We start from the raw sequence: 17,969 nt of genomic DNA, 5'->3' as shown, positions 1-17,969 counted from the left end.
ATTATGCATTTTCCTTTAGTACAGTTTATGGGCGGAAAAATAGACACTAAGCCTCTCTTTGAATTTTTTATTTTAATTTTATTCTTTAAATTTTTAAAATTTTACAACAAATATATTACAGTTTAAATTCCACGTAAAATATATTTACATAAAACTTATTCATTCAACCCCTCAATTTTCTCCTAAAAGAAATTTAAAAATTAGATTTTGCATTAATGGATGGAAGTTCGTTTCTTCCTCTTATTAAATGATGGAAGTAGTGTTAATTAGTTCTTCCTCTTTTCTTATCACAGCTGATCCAATAAAGCCAAACAAGGTAGGCCCGGCCTCTAGAGACATCTTACACCGTTACACGTGCCATTTGGAGAACCATGAATTTCGGACGGGGGCGATCGATGGTTGAGATTGGAATAACAGGTTCCTGTAATTTTGTTTTCTTTTCTAATACAATAAGATTCTGGTGGACCATATGTAAGGGCATATCGATACCACATACATTTATATTAACACAACATTTTTATAAAAATTTAATGTATGGACAATTTTGACCCCATTAAATTCCTTTCTAACTATCATATTTTTTTCATAATGTAATTAATATAGTGATCATTAAATTATTTGGTTTCCATAATTGATAGATTTTGTTTTCCTTTTTTTTTTATACTTTGCATTCTTGTTAAATCAAAAGCTACATAATTTCGGTGATCTTTTTTTTTTCATGAAAATATTGTTGTATAATTTACACAAGAAAACATTCAATTCAATTAAGGTTTTAAGCAGTCAAGCCGGAATATGTATTAACTTTTTTTTGTAAATATTTTTTTTAATATTAAGATACACTCGCTTTAATATGTGATATATTCCAACTCAAATATATTTTAACTTTTTATATATTTTTTCTTAATTTTGATACTTATAATCTATTAGTCTATTTTAATAAAATTGTTAGAAAAAAAATTTATTGATGTTTTGTAATTAATTTATTTTTGTTAATTCAATAGACGGATCAATTGCCTAACCTGCCAGAAGAAAACCTTGAAAATCAAGTTTTGAATTATGCAAATGAAGGCAATCAACTTCTTAATTTGAAGTTTGAATATTCTGATGATATGCTTCTTGTTGTTCGTGGTTTATATGGTGCTAAAGGTCATGTATGCTAACAACTCGCAACTTGCGACCAAATAAATTTGTTATTTTGTAGTATTTTGCTGTACTTTTAATTTATTATTTTAATCATAAGTTGAATGTGAAATTATTCATGATAATTTGCATTCAATATGTTTTTTTTATGTAAGTAATCATGTCGTTTTATTAGTGTTATTGCGTAAAAAATAGACAATTGTGAAGTTTTACAAAATAAATCGATATATATATATATATAACGTTGATAGATTTTAATAATATAATAAAATTAATTCACTATTATAATTTCCTTAAAAAAACTTAAAGATATGATTAAAATAAATAATGAATACTTATTATATGATAATATAACGTTTATAAATATACTTTATAGTAACGTTTATGTAAGAGATTTTAAAATAATATATGACAGAAAAATATATTTTACACAAAATAGCATACTTTATAACACATAACTTTTAAGGAAAAACAATTATGAGCTAATATATATGAGAGAATTAGTTTTTAAAGGAAACACTTAATGAAGGGTAAAATTGTCTATATAGTAAAATATTTTGATAATGTTGTGTTAATATAAAATTGAGTTGTTTTAATATCATCACCCCATATGTAACCAGACTCTATATCTATAAATGGTAGAGGAGTCTAGCAATCTGAAATTAATATATGCACAAACACAACTGTCTCCTAAAATTTAATTACAGCTCCTTGAATAAATGGCGCTATGCTTTACATTTCCATCTTGCATCCCAGTTCGCTGGACTCAAAAGAGAGTGCTTTTATGTCGTCGGTTCCGTATTTCCGCAAATTTACAGTCTTCAGGGATTGAGCGACGGTCAGGAAATTATCAACGAACCATATGGAATGATAACTTCATACAGTCGATAAATATTGGAGACGAACATGTAAGCAAATACATATCATCTTGAAGTTTAGTTGTACCTAAAGAAAACTCCTTAAGCTCAATACACAGACACACACACACAAATACACATGTACAATCATTAATCAGCTAGATAAATGACACACACATTGTGTTTGTTTTAATTTGTTTTTGTTTTTGTTTATGTTCATGAAGGAGGGCAAAAACATGGAAAGAGTATTTAAGCTCAAGAAAGAGGTGAGTCAAATGATATACAAGGAAGAGTTGCTCAGGGATAAATTAGAGCTTGTTGATGCCTTGCAACAGCTCGGAGTGGCATATCATTTCAAGGACGAGATTAACGACGTGATTACCAACATCCATGAATCAATGGATCAAATTTCTCTATTTGCAATGCTTGATAATCTTTATGAAGTATCACTTCTTTTCAGATTGTTGAGGATGCATGGATTTAGTGTATGGGAAGGTATATTAATTAATTTTTGTATCTTTATATATTCCAAAGATAACATTTAGTTGTCAACTAGTGTATATTTTACTTTCACAATTAGTGATTCAACTTCAAATGAATTATCAGTTTTGGAAACACATTTAGTTTTTAGTTACTTTTTCATTATACGAGTTGTTGTTACAGTTGCAAAATATGGAGAAACAACTTTCGGTCTAGTGGCTAAAAATCAATATTCTTCATGTGAGAGGTTTGAAGGCTAGAATGAAAATTAGTTGGGAAGAAAATGAGTTTATACTTGAGGATACCTGAACAGTTTAAAAAAAAAAACTTTTAATTAAGATAAACTAAGATGGAAGTCAATTCTTTTTACATAATTTTAGTATTTAAAAAATATGTTTTTAATTAAGATAAAATAATTGGAAATCAAGTCTGTTTATTTAAAAAATTCACAATAGATTCGCAGTCGGGTTTCAAACTTAGAATTCCCTGTACTATATGTATTGTCTTAGTTACTGACTAAATGCTGGTTCTCGGTATATTTTTTTTCAAAAACTTTGAGCAGATATATTCAAAAGTTTCATGGACGACAAAGGAAACTACAAAGAAAAGCTATGTTCAGACATTAAAGAGATGATGAGTTTGTACCAAGCTTCTTTTTTCGCAAAAGAAGGAGAAAAGGTGTTGGAGATGACCCGGCACTTGACAACCAAATACCTAACAAATTTTTTGGAGAGCTCTAAGTATGATAATTCTAGGCTAAAAGAACAAGTTGCCCATGCACTGGAGCTCCCTCTGAATTGGAGAATGCAAAGACTGCACACTCGCTGGTTTATTGAGCAAAACAAGATAGACGAGCAGATCAGACCTGCACTGTTGGAACTGGCTGTTTTGGATTTTAATTTGATTCGAAACTTGTACAAGAAAGAACTAAAGCAGGTGTCAAGGTAAATATCAATCTATTATAAATACATTAATTTAATAAAAAACGAAATGGCATTTCAATTATTCAAATTTATCACACTATATTATACAGAACTATATATAGTCTATCTTCTAACGGTCAAAAATGGGCTCTAGCAATAAGGCCTACCATTTGTGGTGGAGCCGATAGAGAAACTATGTTTATCTTTTAATGGTTACAAACCGCTAGAAGAGGAGCAATCTTCTACTAAGTATATTTCACTCGATAACCGTTAGAAATTAGATCGACTTATTTACCAACTTATTTACCAATAACGTCTCAAATCGTTAGAAATTAGGCATTGGTTATATACTGTTATGTAATAGTGATCACTTAATTCTTTGTACGAATCTTTTTAAATTTCTTTTCACTTATATATATACTTTTAATTGTTCAGATGGTGGACTGACTTGGGGCTTCACGAAAAACTACCATTTATTCGCGACAGGCTCGTTGAGAACTACATCGGTTGTGTAGGCTGCGCATTTGAGCCAGAGCATTCAAGTTATAGAATAGCAAATACACAGGCAAACTGTATGATTACAACTATTGATGATATTTATGATGTTTATGGGTCATTGGATGAACTTGAGATCTTTACTAACGCCATCCAACAGTAAGTGATTATGGGTATATATATCTTGATTCATTCTGACTAATATATAGGCTATATATATTTCAATTTGTAATTATCATTTTCTTTTGAAGTTGGGATATCACTGCTGCAGAGGGGCTTCCCAAAAACTTTCGGATGTGCATTTTAGCTCTATTTAATATGGTCGAAGATCACGGTAGTGAAGTCTTGAAAGAAAAAGGGCTTAATGTTATTCCGTATCTTAGGCGAGCGGTAATTAATTAAATAATTAATCCAAATCACAGTTTCTTTTGCATAATTTGGTGACCATCCAATCATCAAAAAATAGGGGAAACTTCATGATGCCGCAAAAACATCTTGAAATGTCTTACATAACGTTCTAAATTTCAAAATATGTAGTTCATGTAAAAAAAATGTTCAGTCTTCTAATCGGTTGGTTTCTATGAGAAAATAATTTATTTCTATACTTTGGAGGGTGGTATTTGGACATACAAGTATGGAAATGAGCCATTTTCCCTCACACCCCCCAATTAGAAGATTGAACAATCCTCTTAAACATGCTACCTATTTTTATTTTTTAGTAAAAGATAAATTGGATACTTCATAAATTTAAAATAAGTTTTAATATAAAAGGTAATCAATTGATTAGATTTGTGAGTTTTTGAAATTTTGAACGGTAAATGTGATATTATGTGTTTTGGAGGGGGGATATGTAATTTTGGTAATTTTTAAAGGTGTACATGAAATTAAGTCTCCCTAAATATATAATGAAAATGAAGGTTGACTAAGACATATATTTACCAGCATTAATCATGGAATCAGTGGTGGTTAAATATTTTGTTTTTTATTGTACATTTAATTATTGTTGGATTAAATTTGACAGTGGAAAGATCTATGCAAAGCATACATAGTGGAAGCAAGGTGGTATCACAATGGATATGCACCAACATTGGAGGAATACCTAGAGAACGCATGGGTCTCAATTTCAGGCCATATAGCTTTTTCCTACGCCTACTGTATAAACCATTATGTTACTGCCAAAGATCTGGAGCACTTCTCATCTGGTTATCCTGACATTGTTCGATATTCATGCATGAACCTACGGCTTTATAACGACTTAGCAACATCAACTGTAAGTGCATTTATATTTAAAAATAATATGGATAGAACAAGGAAATAATAATGATTTTTTTTTGGTGTTGCCCATATAAATTTAATTTGGAGTCACATACCCAACTAGATGATTAGTTCCTATTCTTTCAAAATGACTCAGACAACCTGAAAAGATTTTTTGAAAATAAGGTTGCAATCAATATTAAGAATTTCTTGTATTATACACTGCATTTCAAACAATTTTCATGCATTACATGTCACTGATCTAATTTTAGGATGAGCTAGAGCGAGGGGATAACGACAAATCCATTCAATGTTATATGCGGGACAATGGTGTTACAGAATCTGTTGCTCGCCAAGAAATAAAGGAAATGATTTTGAAAAGCTGGACATCACTTAATGGTGAAGTTGTAGGCAATTCTGATTTGGAGAAGTACATTGTTTATAATGTTGCTTTCAATGGTTCACGCATGTCACAACAGATTTACCAACATGGCGATGGATATGGCAAGGCCGACACTCATACCAAGAATTTAATAACCTCAATCTTGCTTGAGCCAGTTCATTAAAATGATGCACATTTTTTCTCTCTTCTTTCTTTCATTGCTGTAATTTACTTTCAACTTGTGTATCCCCATGTTGGCATGTTGTTTTAATTTCCTTCTGAATGATATGTTGAAAATTAATTCAATATTGGTTCTGAAAAGTTTATGTAGGAATTGATGAGTTGGTTAGATAGCAGTTTTTCAGATATGTGAAACTGCTGTAGTGTTGTAGTGTTATTTTCAATATGGTTATTCTATGGTGGGTAGTTATTAGTGGGTTCTATAGTGGGTGATTATTAGTGGGTAGTTATATTCAGTTATCTCTTGTACTTTAAATTCTGTAGAACTATGTAATTTTCTTAAGCGTATGAAATAGATTGTGTTTCTATTTTGAAAAATTCTGTCTCTGAAAATATTGGCATAGCAGCACAGTTTACTGATTTTTTCTGTTTTGATCTATTCCTAGTCAATTAGCAACAAACTTTGTGTTCTTTTACTGCCGTTAATTTCCCCATATATATGTGAGGGCAATGGTACAGTTTGTAAGAACTGGTAGAGAGATAAGGAGAAGGAGCATTCATTGAATAGGTGTGTCACTGTCTCTACACTTTGTTTGCAGAGGTAGCAAATGCTTGGAAGGGACCATCCTCGTTTCATTAAGCTATTGGTTGTTAGAATGTTGTATTGAATTGCCAACCAATCAAAAATTTGCATCCTAGATGGCATTCTCACCTCTTAAATATTTTTTATCTCTTGTACATGTGTAAATCATGTCCAAATGGTTGTCGGTTGGTCATCAATCATGTCCATTTTCAGGTACTCTTATTAGCCATCATGTCCACATCAATTAATTAATGTATCACGCTCAACATATACATCACATGGTACGTTTTAATGTTACCTTGTACATGTCACCTGTCCTTAGAAATTGAATGAATGGAAAAAGGTTAATATTCCGTAAAAGATTCATTTTCGAAGAAAACGATTTTTATCGATGTCACACCCCAAATCGGGTATAACAGCCTGCCACGTATATTTATTAAAACATATACGTAAGGCAGTGGATCTTTTATATGTATTACCAATAACACCATTACATATTAACCACAATCCCAATATTTATGAAATTATCTGACATAATACGGCAAACTATATATTTTAGAAATGTCTCCCGCATCCTGTCAGTTATAACAACCCAAAACCTCAGTATTATGTGGTTATGCTGTCAGATGCAATCCAAAACCGTCTCTCTGTATCCGTGTAATAAACCTGAAAATAACCCAAAGGATGGGGGTGAGAAATAATATAAATATTATCTCCCAGTGCGAATTTGCCACAATCAGGCCACTGGACTGTCAATCAATCCATATCTAGAATTAAATCCTTGCAACTTAACATTAACAGTTCAGTTTATATATAAGTGAATGCAAATGCTCAATCACAGTATTCAATCGAATCTCAACTCACAGAATCTCAAATGAAGCTCAACAGAGATATATTTGGCTTAAACTCATATTATTAGGTCTGGTAGCACAAACAGATGATCCACCAACTTGTCACACAAGTGGCCACGCTAAACCCACACCTGCCGGTACTCAATACCATCCACTGACCCTCATCTGATGTGCTTAGGCTTATACCGTTAATTAAAGTCTGGTTCATAGTCAGATAATATTTCGTATGCAATAAACTCAGAATCGGTAATTCTCAACACATTAAACAAACCTGTCATTCCGGTCCCAGACTAGATATGACATCAATCAGACGTCTATTTATAGTCACCCATAATCACCGTCAGAATCAGAATCAGATTTCCCCCTCCCAACCGGTACTGGGATTAGCGAGGGCCGTTCACCATATGCGCATAAGGATTCCGTAACCAAAGTCTAGTCTATAGCTCCTAGACTTTGCAGAGCTCAACAGATTTCCATAAACATAAACTTGTGGTGACTCAATCATAATTCAGAATAGGAGAATCATACAAACGGTAAACCGTACAAAATGATAGGTCAACAATATCACACAAAATTCAGTTATAATTTGATTGGGGTATGCACATGATTCACACATCTCAAATAATGCAGCAAACAATCATTCGACATGGCAAAGGAATAACAATTTAATTCTTAAAAATGTAATATCAAACAAGTCCAGTAACCCTGCACCTGATAATGTAGGGAAATAGAGCGATCAATTGTGAAATTTGATCCGACAGTTCGTCAACTCTCGCTTTGCAGAATCTATACATGCCTTATAACTAGCGATCCAGAAATTCGATTTTGATTACAATTGAATGCGCCTAATCATCTTCAAGGAATGGATTTTGACTATCCATCAGTATTGAAATTTTTTTACAATACCTTCTTTTCATTTTCTCTCTTTTATTTCTCTTCTTTTCTTTTTTCTTTTTTTCTTCCGAGAGAGAGACCAAATTAACTCCTTGAAGTGATTTTGGAAAAATCGATTAGAGGATGGAGATGAATGCATGATAGCCGCGTGTCTCAAATGCCACGGTCACTGTGTTTCGTTTTTTTTTTTTTTTTCTTTTGAGTTTACATATTTTATAAAATAAACCCTCAAAGTTACTTAATTTATAAGTATTCCAAAATTGTTTGAAAAAGAAACTTCATAAACAATTCTTATAATTAAATTATTAATTAAGTTTCCTGAATTGATAAATAAATTTAATAATTATGCAACGTTGGCATTTTCTAATTTTAATTACCTTTCTAATATGTATTGAAAATAATAGTTTCAAGTATTTCGATTATGATTGTATACAGTCAAATACATATTTTCAAAATATTTATAATTACTGGTGATTACTTCGGATTAGTAAAATTTATTCTGTTACACGTTATGTATTTTCCTAAAAAAAAAAACTGTTATTCAAATGTTCATATATTATTGTTACTTATAAATTTCACATTTTTATTTTACAGAATATTACAATCGACATATACATTTAAGAATTTTTTTTATTATTTTTATACCATATTGAAACACATTTTTGAAAAATTAAAAAAAATAGTAAAAAAATTCCAAAATATTGAAAATTTGGTCTCCAAGCTCATTTTAATATGGAGAACATGTTAAGCGCTTCAGATCGACTATTTGGACTTTGAAACGCAAAAATAACTTATAAATATATGCCATCATATACTTATATAAGTAGAGTAGCTAATCTCGCTCTATAAATATATATATATATATATAGAGAGAGAGAGTTGGGCTATGGTATTTCGCGAAGTAAAGCGAGTATTTTACTTCACGTCTATATCTTCAATTTCAAAGTTCAAAACGTTGATAGCGAACGATTCAAGTTGATCTCCAAATTGTACAAATTTTAGAAATTTTTTACAATTTTTTTGAATTTTTTAAAATCACTTATTTTTTATGGTCCCCGATGTTCTGAAAATAGTGATTTTGATAAGGTCCAAAATCAAGCTACACACTGAGTTTGAATGATTCTCCTTAACTTTGTTCGTAGATGAACAAAAATTCAAGCTTGGTAGGATTTGATAGGGTCCAAAAGTATACAAAAAAGACTATGTTTTGACTTTGAAAATGAGTATTTTTTCAAATTTGGAGAAGTTTTGTGGTTTCAGGACAGAATTAAGCAAAAACAGCACAATCTAATAAAATAGCATCTTCATACAGTTTGGGCACAAACCACGCATTTGGAGTGATGAATTGACAAAGGACATAGTTAGGAAGTCCAAGCCGCACAGCCGAAAATGCATGCGGTTGGCTCCATACCACAAACAATCATGAGGATTCCAGAACTTTCTAACATCTTCAAGAATTTCTAGATGGCTGAGGTCAAATTTTGGAGGTATTATCCCATGGTACAAGTACTTTTTTCTGATACTTGGTAGAGAGGAAAATTGCAAAACTTTAGGATGATTTGTTTGCTCATATTGAATATTAATGGTTCAACTCAGTTCACTAAGAGTACGTTATGATGAGGACCATTTTTTATGTCTAGACTTTTAATGTACATATTTAAGAAATTATTTCGATGTTAAGACTTTACAGTTTTTCTAGTTTCAATGTATACAAGTCTTTGTGTTGGTTTTGCTAGTTCGTTTCTTGAAATGTATTTTATATTATTTATATATATAATGCCCTGTTTTGATTTGCATTTTGTTACTTTATTTTTATTTTTTGTTTGTTGAAATGTTGAAATATTGTTTCTTGTATATTGTAAATATTTATTGAATTATGTATGTTTTATATTGTATGTTTTATGGCTAGTAAATATGGATGCTAGTCAATTATAAATGGATTATTAAAAAAAAAAAAAGATTGAAATCATACACGGTTATTAACAACCAACCGTGTACAAAGAGGAAACCAACACGCATTGTATTAACAAGCCATGTATGGTTTCCAAAAGATATACACGGGTCTTTTGTGGATCTATGTACTAATCATGGTTTCTGGTGATCAGATACGGTTTTTTTTTTAGGAATCTTGTATGTTTGGCAACCGTGTATAATGTATTCATATTTTCATACATGATGTGTGCGGACACGGTTGCAGAACTTTTATGACTGTGTATAGTTGTATTTTATGTAGTAGTGTTAATTTCTTTCAATTAATTAGAGAAGATTCTGATGCTATGAGTTTTTAGTACAACAAATTACATACACCTCTCTTTTATTTTTAACATTCATAATTTTATATATCAACAGGATTTTCGCGACAAGAATGAGACACTTTTTACAAGGATTAAAAAAGTGACTTTTCGCGACAGAGTACCGTCATTATTCTCCTTTTTCTATTCGCGACTGTACTTTTCGCAATGAAGTATTGTCATAAATGTGTTTTTTTTCTCGCAAAAAGTGTCTACTCTGTTGTTTTGGATCCATCTTTCTTTATCAATTTAAGAAAATAATTAACATCCCAGACCATCAGATTTATATATTCACGTAGGGAACGAATCTACCATATGAAAAGTTAAGTGTACTCGTACGTGTTGCAGCTTGAGTGCAATGCTCTAAAATTGATTGGGGCCTTCTGTGAAGACATCGTCTATGACAATTATAGTACCAAAACTGAAAAGAGCAGTCGGGCCTTTGTACCTTGTTGGATTTGGGCCGCTCAACCTGTCATGTAGATAAAAGTGTAGATGGGTTGGACTAGCTGAAGTCTGAAGATGAGACATGGATGGAAATTAAAGCGAGGTTAATTAGGTTTAGAAAAGATGCTAATTTTGATAGCAAAGTCAGCTCTTTTCTTTTGAAAATCATTGTTTCTGCCCCTGGGCAAAGAAAATGGTACTGTTATTAATGTTTTCTCTCTTATAAATTAAACATATGTTAATAATAATAATTACTTGGATTAAACTTGTAAGACTAAGAAATAAGAATATGATTATTTTGCTTTATGTTCATATTTCTTTTATGATGTAATGCACAATTTGAGTTTTAATCTTTTATGGTTTACTCATTGCATATATACAATTAACGATACGACAATTTTTAGAAAGATACAGATTCGACGATATGGATATCTTATCGGCATCAGGCATCCGGCATCTACGCGATCGTCTCTCTCTTCTGTCTTAAATTTGTGTGAATTTGCTTGTATTTCTTTTATCATCTTCTGTGACGCTAATTCAACATTTCTAAATATGGCGGGTCAAGCACTTCAATCGGTGGTCATCATTTGACCATCTTTATAGTCATAAGATTTGCGAATTATTCACAAATAATTTTTTTTTTTTGTGATGGCACACCAAATGTCAAACTATTCGGTTAACTGAACTTTGACCGAATTTTTTGTGAATTGTACGAATTATTCCTAAGTTTTTCTCGGATTTTTCTCAGAACATTCATTTTTTTTTAATTTTTACTTCAGTGTAGAGTTGAGATCTCTAATCTAGATAATTCCAAATCATTTCTAAATTATACCCGAATTATATCCAAATTACAAATTTTTGACTCCTCTAAACCGAATCCAAATTATTCAATTATGACGGTGTCATCTAAGCTTTGAAGTTAAAAGACGATTTAAGATGGTACATACTGTTAGTTTGTAATAATCTAGAAGTCAATAATACGATAAATTATCATAAAGCTTTGTTCATGAATTGAATGTTTATTTATATATCATTTTGTTACCTTGAGTATTATTGCATTTATGGATCATTTCGAGTTCATGACTGAAATTGTGAAACTCCATAATATAGATGATATATACTCTTAAAAGGTCACTGACCAAGGTAATTAGCAGGAACACTAATTACCGCTATAAGGTTAGTATGTGGATTAAAAGATGGTTAAGTTTTACAAACCACCTGACACGAGATGTCATTTTAATCACATAGATACATGTTCTAGGAACATGGTATTTGACAGACCCCGAATGAGACATTAAATAGAATTGTGTTCGTGTCATTTATGTTTTCATTCAGTGTCACGTTCTAAAGTATGAGGTATTTATCGTTCCCACTGAGAAATATGTATGTGTGATTGCTATCTACCGCTGTCCGTAAAAAGCAGTCATAACGGTAGCATTCCCATGTGTATAGCTTAGCTGAGGAAGTGATAGTCTACCAAAAGTACTATTGTCCCTCGTATCTCTATACGAGCTATAGCATCACTGGGCCCCTTGGTAGAGTTAGATTATCTGCATGCGGTATAATTACAAGAGTAATTATATTTGATAATCTGCTCAAGATCAAGAAAAGATTAAGTTTGCAAGGATGACATACATCTACCTTGAAACTAATCTGATAGCTATGAGACAAAAGAACTGACACAAGTAAATAGTTTACTGGATCGTGATATTGTACAGTACAGCATCATCTGTGTAATTGGATGGTCATGATGTGCTGCCAGATACCACTCATGATTATAGAAGTTAAAACAGTTTTAACTCTGTTTACCAACATAACACAGATCCTATTGGGTCACACCATATAGGAGCTACTCGGAGAATCTTACTGATTAATTATAAATTGATTATAATTAATATTAAGATGGTTATAATTAATTATACGTGATATAATTAAATTATAAATGTCATTTAGAATGACAAGCAGAAACAACGGTTAATTTATAAACGTACACGTTACGTTGTATAAAAGTTACCGAACAACAACCGAAATGAAATATAATTGTATATGACAATTATATATATTTGATTTGGATTTTAATTTGTTAATTATGGATTTGAATTATGGGTTTAAAAGCCCAAAATAATCAAAGCCTTAATTAAAATTAAAAGCCCAAAGTCAAAGCCCAAAATCAAAGCCTTTTACTATTCATGCCTTAATGGGCCAAGGGCAAAATGGTCATTTTACACCTATGCCACCTTAGGGTGTAGAAGCATGGAGAAGAGTGTGGAAGGGTGTGGAAGGGGTATTTTGGTCTTTTCACATATTAAAGGATGAGGTGTCAAGGGTTTTTGGTAAATAGATTTGTTTTGAGGGGTATTTCAGTCTTTTGCGAACCTCCTCAAAACACTATAAATAGAGGGGTGAGGGTAGAGAGAAAACTTACTAATTCACGTGTTAATCTGATTACTTCGTTAATCGGTTTTTCCTCTCTTCCCTGATTTCGGTTATTACGAGATTCGGAAAAATATATTTTTGCAAACTCTGCGGTATTTCTTGTTTTGCTTTTTAAGTGAAACGGAATAACTTGGAGTCTTAAATATATTTAATCTGTCCCTTTTTCGGTAAATAGTGTTTCTGCAGAATTCCGCGGTTTACGGTATTTCTGGCAGAAGAAATAAACTGCTCTCCGGTTAGTCCAGGTGGATAACCAATAGAGGTATCACACGTGTGATACTGCGAGTCGATTCCATCCCTGGTGAGGCTCTACTCGCTCGGTCTGCATTCCAACTGTGATTTGGAAACAAGGTATAAATTGTTATATTAATCTATTTAATTGGTAAATAGATTTAAAGCTTTAGAAAATCAATTATGGAGTAGATCTGTAAATAAGATTAAATGGATCTTCTTGATTCATTTAATCCGTAGCTTAAGGTAGATGTAAAAATTTTTGTTTTACTCTTTCCGCACCTTAAGCTAAATCAATGGGTTTGAACCATCGAAAACCCAACACTTACATGCACTAATAAGGCTGCCACATGAGTGGGCCCCACATTCATTGTACCATCCAATCAGGATGAGTCACTCTAACCGGTTCTGCTAGTTTTATATCTTCTTTCAGGAACCGAATCTCCTGCCCCCCGGGGTGCAGGAAATTCCTGCCCCCAGAGTCATTGCGGGGTGAAACCAGTTACTGTTAAAGGGTTTAATTAATGTTACTGCTTTTAAATTTGGGTCCACCCGCAGTGACTCTGGGGGCAGAAATTTCCTGCCCCAGGGAGGCAGACGATTCGGTCCCCTTCTTTCATGAGTGTTGACTTCACGTGCGCTATGGTGTGATGTGCAAATTGCTCACGTATTTGCACGTGTCAGGAAGTTTTGTATGAGTGTCCAATTCATCAAAATATTTAAGTGCGGATGTCCCACACTCATTATTGCTAATTCTCGTGATTTTAAAATTTTACACTATTATTATATTAAATTTTAATTATATTATATTTTTAGATGATTATTTTTCTTTCATAAAATAATATATATATATATATAGAGAGAGAGAGAGAGATGGGCTATGGTGCATTGCAATGCATAGGCCATGGTGTGCATTGGACCATAAATCACCGATTCAAAGTTCAAATGACCGATCCAAACCGTTCATCTTGTTCTCCATATTAATATGTGCTTGGAGACCTAATTTTATATTTTTTGGAATTTTTTTACTATTTATTAAGCCACTTTGAAAATCGCTGATCCAACGGTGACTGTTTGGAACAGTAAAATCACAAGCCACCGTTGGATCAGCGATTTTCAAAGTGGATTAATAAATAGTAAAAAAATTCCAAAAAATATAAAATTTGGTCTCCAAGCACATATTAATATGGAGAACAAGATGAATGGTTTGGATCGGTCATTTGGACTTTGAATCGGTGATTTATGGTCCAATTAATGCACACCATGGCCTATGCATTGCAATGCACCATAGCCCATCTCTCTCTATATGTATATATATATATATATGCATCTACCGACAACTTAGTGCTTCAAAATTTTATTTTATTATCGTGAAAATTAATTACTACATACATTATATATTTTACGTTCTTCCGTCTTAATTTAAATTTAAATTTTCTAGTTGAGCATCCACAGACAACTTTTAAATTTTTAAAGTTATAAATTTTAGTTTGCCAATGGAACATATATATGTAATAATATTTTATCGTATATATCCTTCATTGAAAAGTTCCGTTTTATTTTACTTTTAATATTTTGATTAATGATTAGCATATATTTTAGAATATATTTTATACTCATCTTAATAATAGTTTTTAAAGTGAGGCCACTATTCATATGAATAGCTAGCGTACATTGATTTGTAATATTAATTTTTATTTTTATTTTTAAAATTTAAACCGTCCATTTAAATCTTTTAATATATATTTTTTTACTAGTTAGTTATAAAAAAAAATCTTGATGTAAATATTATTGATTATTAACAAGTAATACTTTATACGAGTAGAATTAGGGTGTTCCTAAGTTCAGTAATTTTTTTTGTGAACTCAACTCTAAAATCTACCGATTTGATTTTAAATGACAAATCTGAACAATTAAAACCCGTCTACCTTACAAGTGATGCATCTACATCCAAAAAAATTATTTTTTTGTACTAATTTAGTTTAAACTCAAGCAATCAAAACTAGAAAGTCTATAAATTAATTTTAATGCATTTATTTTTTAACATTTATTTTTACCATCACTTGATTCTATACAAAATTAATTTAAAATTTTAAAAAATTTATATGTAGATGCATCACTCGTATAATAGACGGGTTCAACAGTTCCGATTTGTCATTTAAAGTATGGGAAATTTCATGTATCCCCCTCAAAAACTTTAATATTACGAATTTCCCTCTCAAAGTTTGTAATAACGTATTTACCCTTCAAAATGATAGAAACTCACATATTTATCCAAAAATAATAAAATAATAAAATTTAGAGAAATTTATATATATCCCCATCAAAAGTTCTCTTTTTAGATATATCCCATCACAACTCTAAATTTAGTTATATCCCCATCAAAACTAAATGGTTTTATTTATATCCCCATTTCTTCATTTAACCTCTTACAATTTAACATAAATATTAATAAAATCTTTAAAAAACTGTTTTTGCCCTTCATCAAAATTACTTTGCTAATACCTTATCTTTCTTCCCCGCTCCATTCTTTTTCCCGCTAAAACCTTCCCTAGGTGACGCTGCCCCTTCACCTCAATTCTTCTCTGCACACGCATTCTTGTTTCATGCAATCTTATTAATTATTATTTTTTTTAAAAAGAACATAGGTCCAGTGATATTTTCATTGTCATTCATATATTTTTTTTTGTTTTTTGAGATAAGCCTGTAGACATTGCATTCATAATAAGTGTTCAAATGTTACCATTACAACACAGTAGTCTAAACTGAGAAATGAAAATTTAAAACAAACAATGCCCCAGTAGGTGGATATCAATGTTGGAATTATCCAAGCTAAAATAAACAGGGTCAAGCATGATCAGTATGGCAAGGCTCTCTAATTCTTCCCTTGTTAGCATTCCCTAATTTGATTGTTTCCGTATTCTCGTTCAGTTTGCAACTTGGAGTGGTGTTTGTAGTGCCTTCCGCGTGACAAACTCAATATGCAACCAACTTCAATTATCCTGGTACCATTGTGCACATATGACAACTATTTCAAGGGCTTGTCACAATGGTAGTTGTTCAATTTTTTTTTTTCTGTCACTGCGAAAATTTCTTCATTTCTTGCTTTCCAGAGACAACAAAGTAAATTGCAAAAGTGTCGCTTACCTGATTCATCTAGAGTTTCTGTAACCTGTAGGAGTGTCTCTGTGAAATTTAATGGGAGATCACCAACACTCTACCCCATCTCATATAAACAGATGAACATTTTACAAAAACAATAAATAAATCACTACATAAGATAAGACAAAACCCGAACAGACTCAACCAAGAAGCTGATGAGATTGAGCTACAAGGGAGACTTGGGAGGTGAGAGATGGGGAGAAGAGAGAGGGAGAGTGTTAGGAGGAAAGCTTCCAGGGAAACCATTGGAAGCACCGGCACGAGTCCAGTGCTGGTATTAGCAAAGTAATTTTGATGAAGGACAAAACAGTCTTTTAAAGATTTTATTAATATTTATGTTAAATTGAAGAAATGGTGATATACATAAAATCATATCATTTAGTTTTGATGGAGATATAACTAAATTTAGAGTTGTGGTGGGAATATATCTTAAAGAAGTTTTGATGGGATATATAAAAATTTCTCTAAAATTTAACACTTAAAATTTACCAAACAATATCAATTAAATAAATATGACCATTATACCCCTCTCTCCTCTCTCCTCTCTCCTCTCTCCTCTCTCTTCTCTAGATCTCTACCCGTCTGCTCCAATTTCTGCGCCAAAAAAATCGCCCCAAAAAAACCTGGCGTCAATTCCCTGACTTCATCCCCTGGAGCCAATTACACATCTGTGAATTTTCTCTGTTCACAAGATGTCCTTTTGCGCTATAAATTTGGTTCGTTATCAAAGTTTGATTCTTCATAGCAAGTATTCTATTATAAATTGTTAAAAGGTCTTATAAAATTTTGTATTTAACCACATTTTAATATGAAAATCATATTGTGTTGTTCAAATAAACTGTTTAAACTTTAAAAATAGAGATAATGATGTTGGAGTATGGTGGGACACAAAACTAATGAAGTATTTTAACCCTATTTTTTTAATAATTAATATTGATGTGCTAATAATGGTTAAAATCAATGATTTAAATAGCATTTATCGCGTCATAGCGGCCGGATTAAAAAAATTGCGCTATACCCAAATAGCGGCGCTATTTGGATATAGCGTCATAGCTTTTATTGGAGAAAAATGCTATAGCACCGCTATAGTGCGCTATTTAGAACATTAGTTAAAATTAAGTAAGATAATATCCAACATTTACTCTTTTTAGATTTTTTTTTTTTATTTGGAGAAATTATCCAGCTTTTCACGCGTGCAGTTAGTTTTCAACAATGTACTCAATTCCGGTTAGATTACTTTAGAAATATAATCTTGTGAAACTATCTAATTACAACAATCAATCAAAAGATGGGTTCTGTGCAGTGTTGTGAGCTCTCTTTAAAGAGATACATGTTTAAATTTTAAGAATAATATCTAAAAGAT

At 31.6% G+C, this 17,969-nt stretch overlaps 1 protein-coding gene across 1 annotated transcript; it reads left to right on the top strand.

Moving 5' to 3' along the window:
• Positions 1 to 1,789: 1,789 nt before the first annotated feature.
• LOC144545065 (monoterpene synthase 8, chloroplastic-like) lies at positions 1,790 to 6,089 on the top strand. The gene is made up of 7 exons (XM_078293620.1): positions 1,790 to 2,048; positions 2,222 to 2,492; positions 3,040 to 3,421; positions 3,836 to 4,054; positions 4,147 to 4,285; positions 4,917 to 5,165; positions 5,422 to 6,089. Exons 1-7 carry the CDS (start codon positions 1,860 to 1,862, stop codon positions 5,713 to 5,715), a joined length of 1,743 nt encoding a protein of 580 aa, XP_078149746.1. The 5' UTR covers positions 1,790 to 1,859; the 3' UTR covers positions 5,716 to 6,089.
• Positions 6,090 to 17,969: the final 11,880 nt, after the last annotated feature.

Source organism: Carex rostrata, chromosome 27, assembly GCF_964058835.1.
Source record: "Carex rostrata chromosome 27, lpCarRost1.2, whole genome shotgun sequence".
Classification (NCBI taxonomy): domain Eukaryota; kingdom Viridiplantae; phylum Streptophyta; class Magnoliopsida; order Poales; family Cyperaceae; genus Carex; species Carex rostrata.
Note: the sequence above shows the minus strand (reverse complement) of the source record. Positions and strands in the feature narration are given on the sequence as shown.

What these genes read in the sequence shown, in the direction of transcription:
- LOC144545065 (XM_078293620.1), top strand. Translation starts at nt 1,860, where the DNA reads ATGGCGCTATGCTTTACATTTCCATCTTGCATCCCAGTTCGCTGGACT. An exon ending in TGGATTTAGTGTATGGGAAG is followed by an intron (nt 2,493 to 3,039) that starts GTATATTAATTA and finishes AACTTTGAGCAG; the next exon opens with ATATATTCAAAAGTTTCATG. An exon ending in GAACTAAAGCAGGTGTCAAG is followed by an intron (nt 3,422 to 3,835) that starts GTAAATATCAAT and finishes TTAATTGTTCAG; the next exon opens with ATGGTGGACTGACTTGGGGC.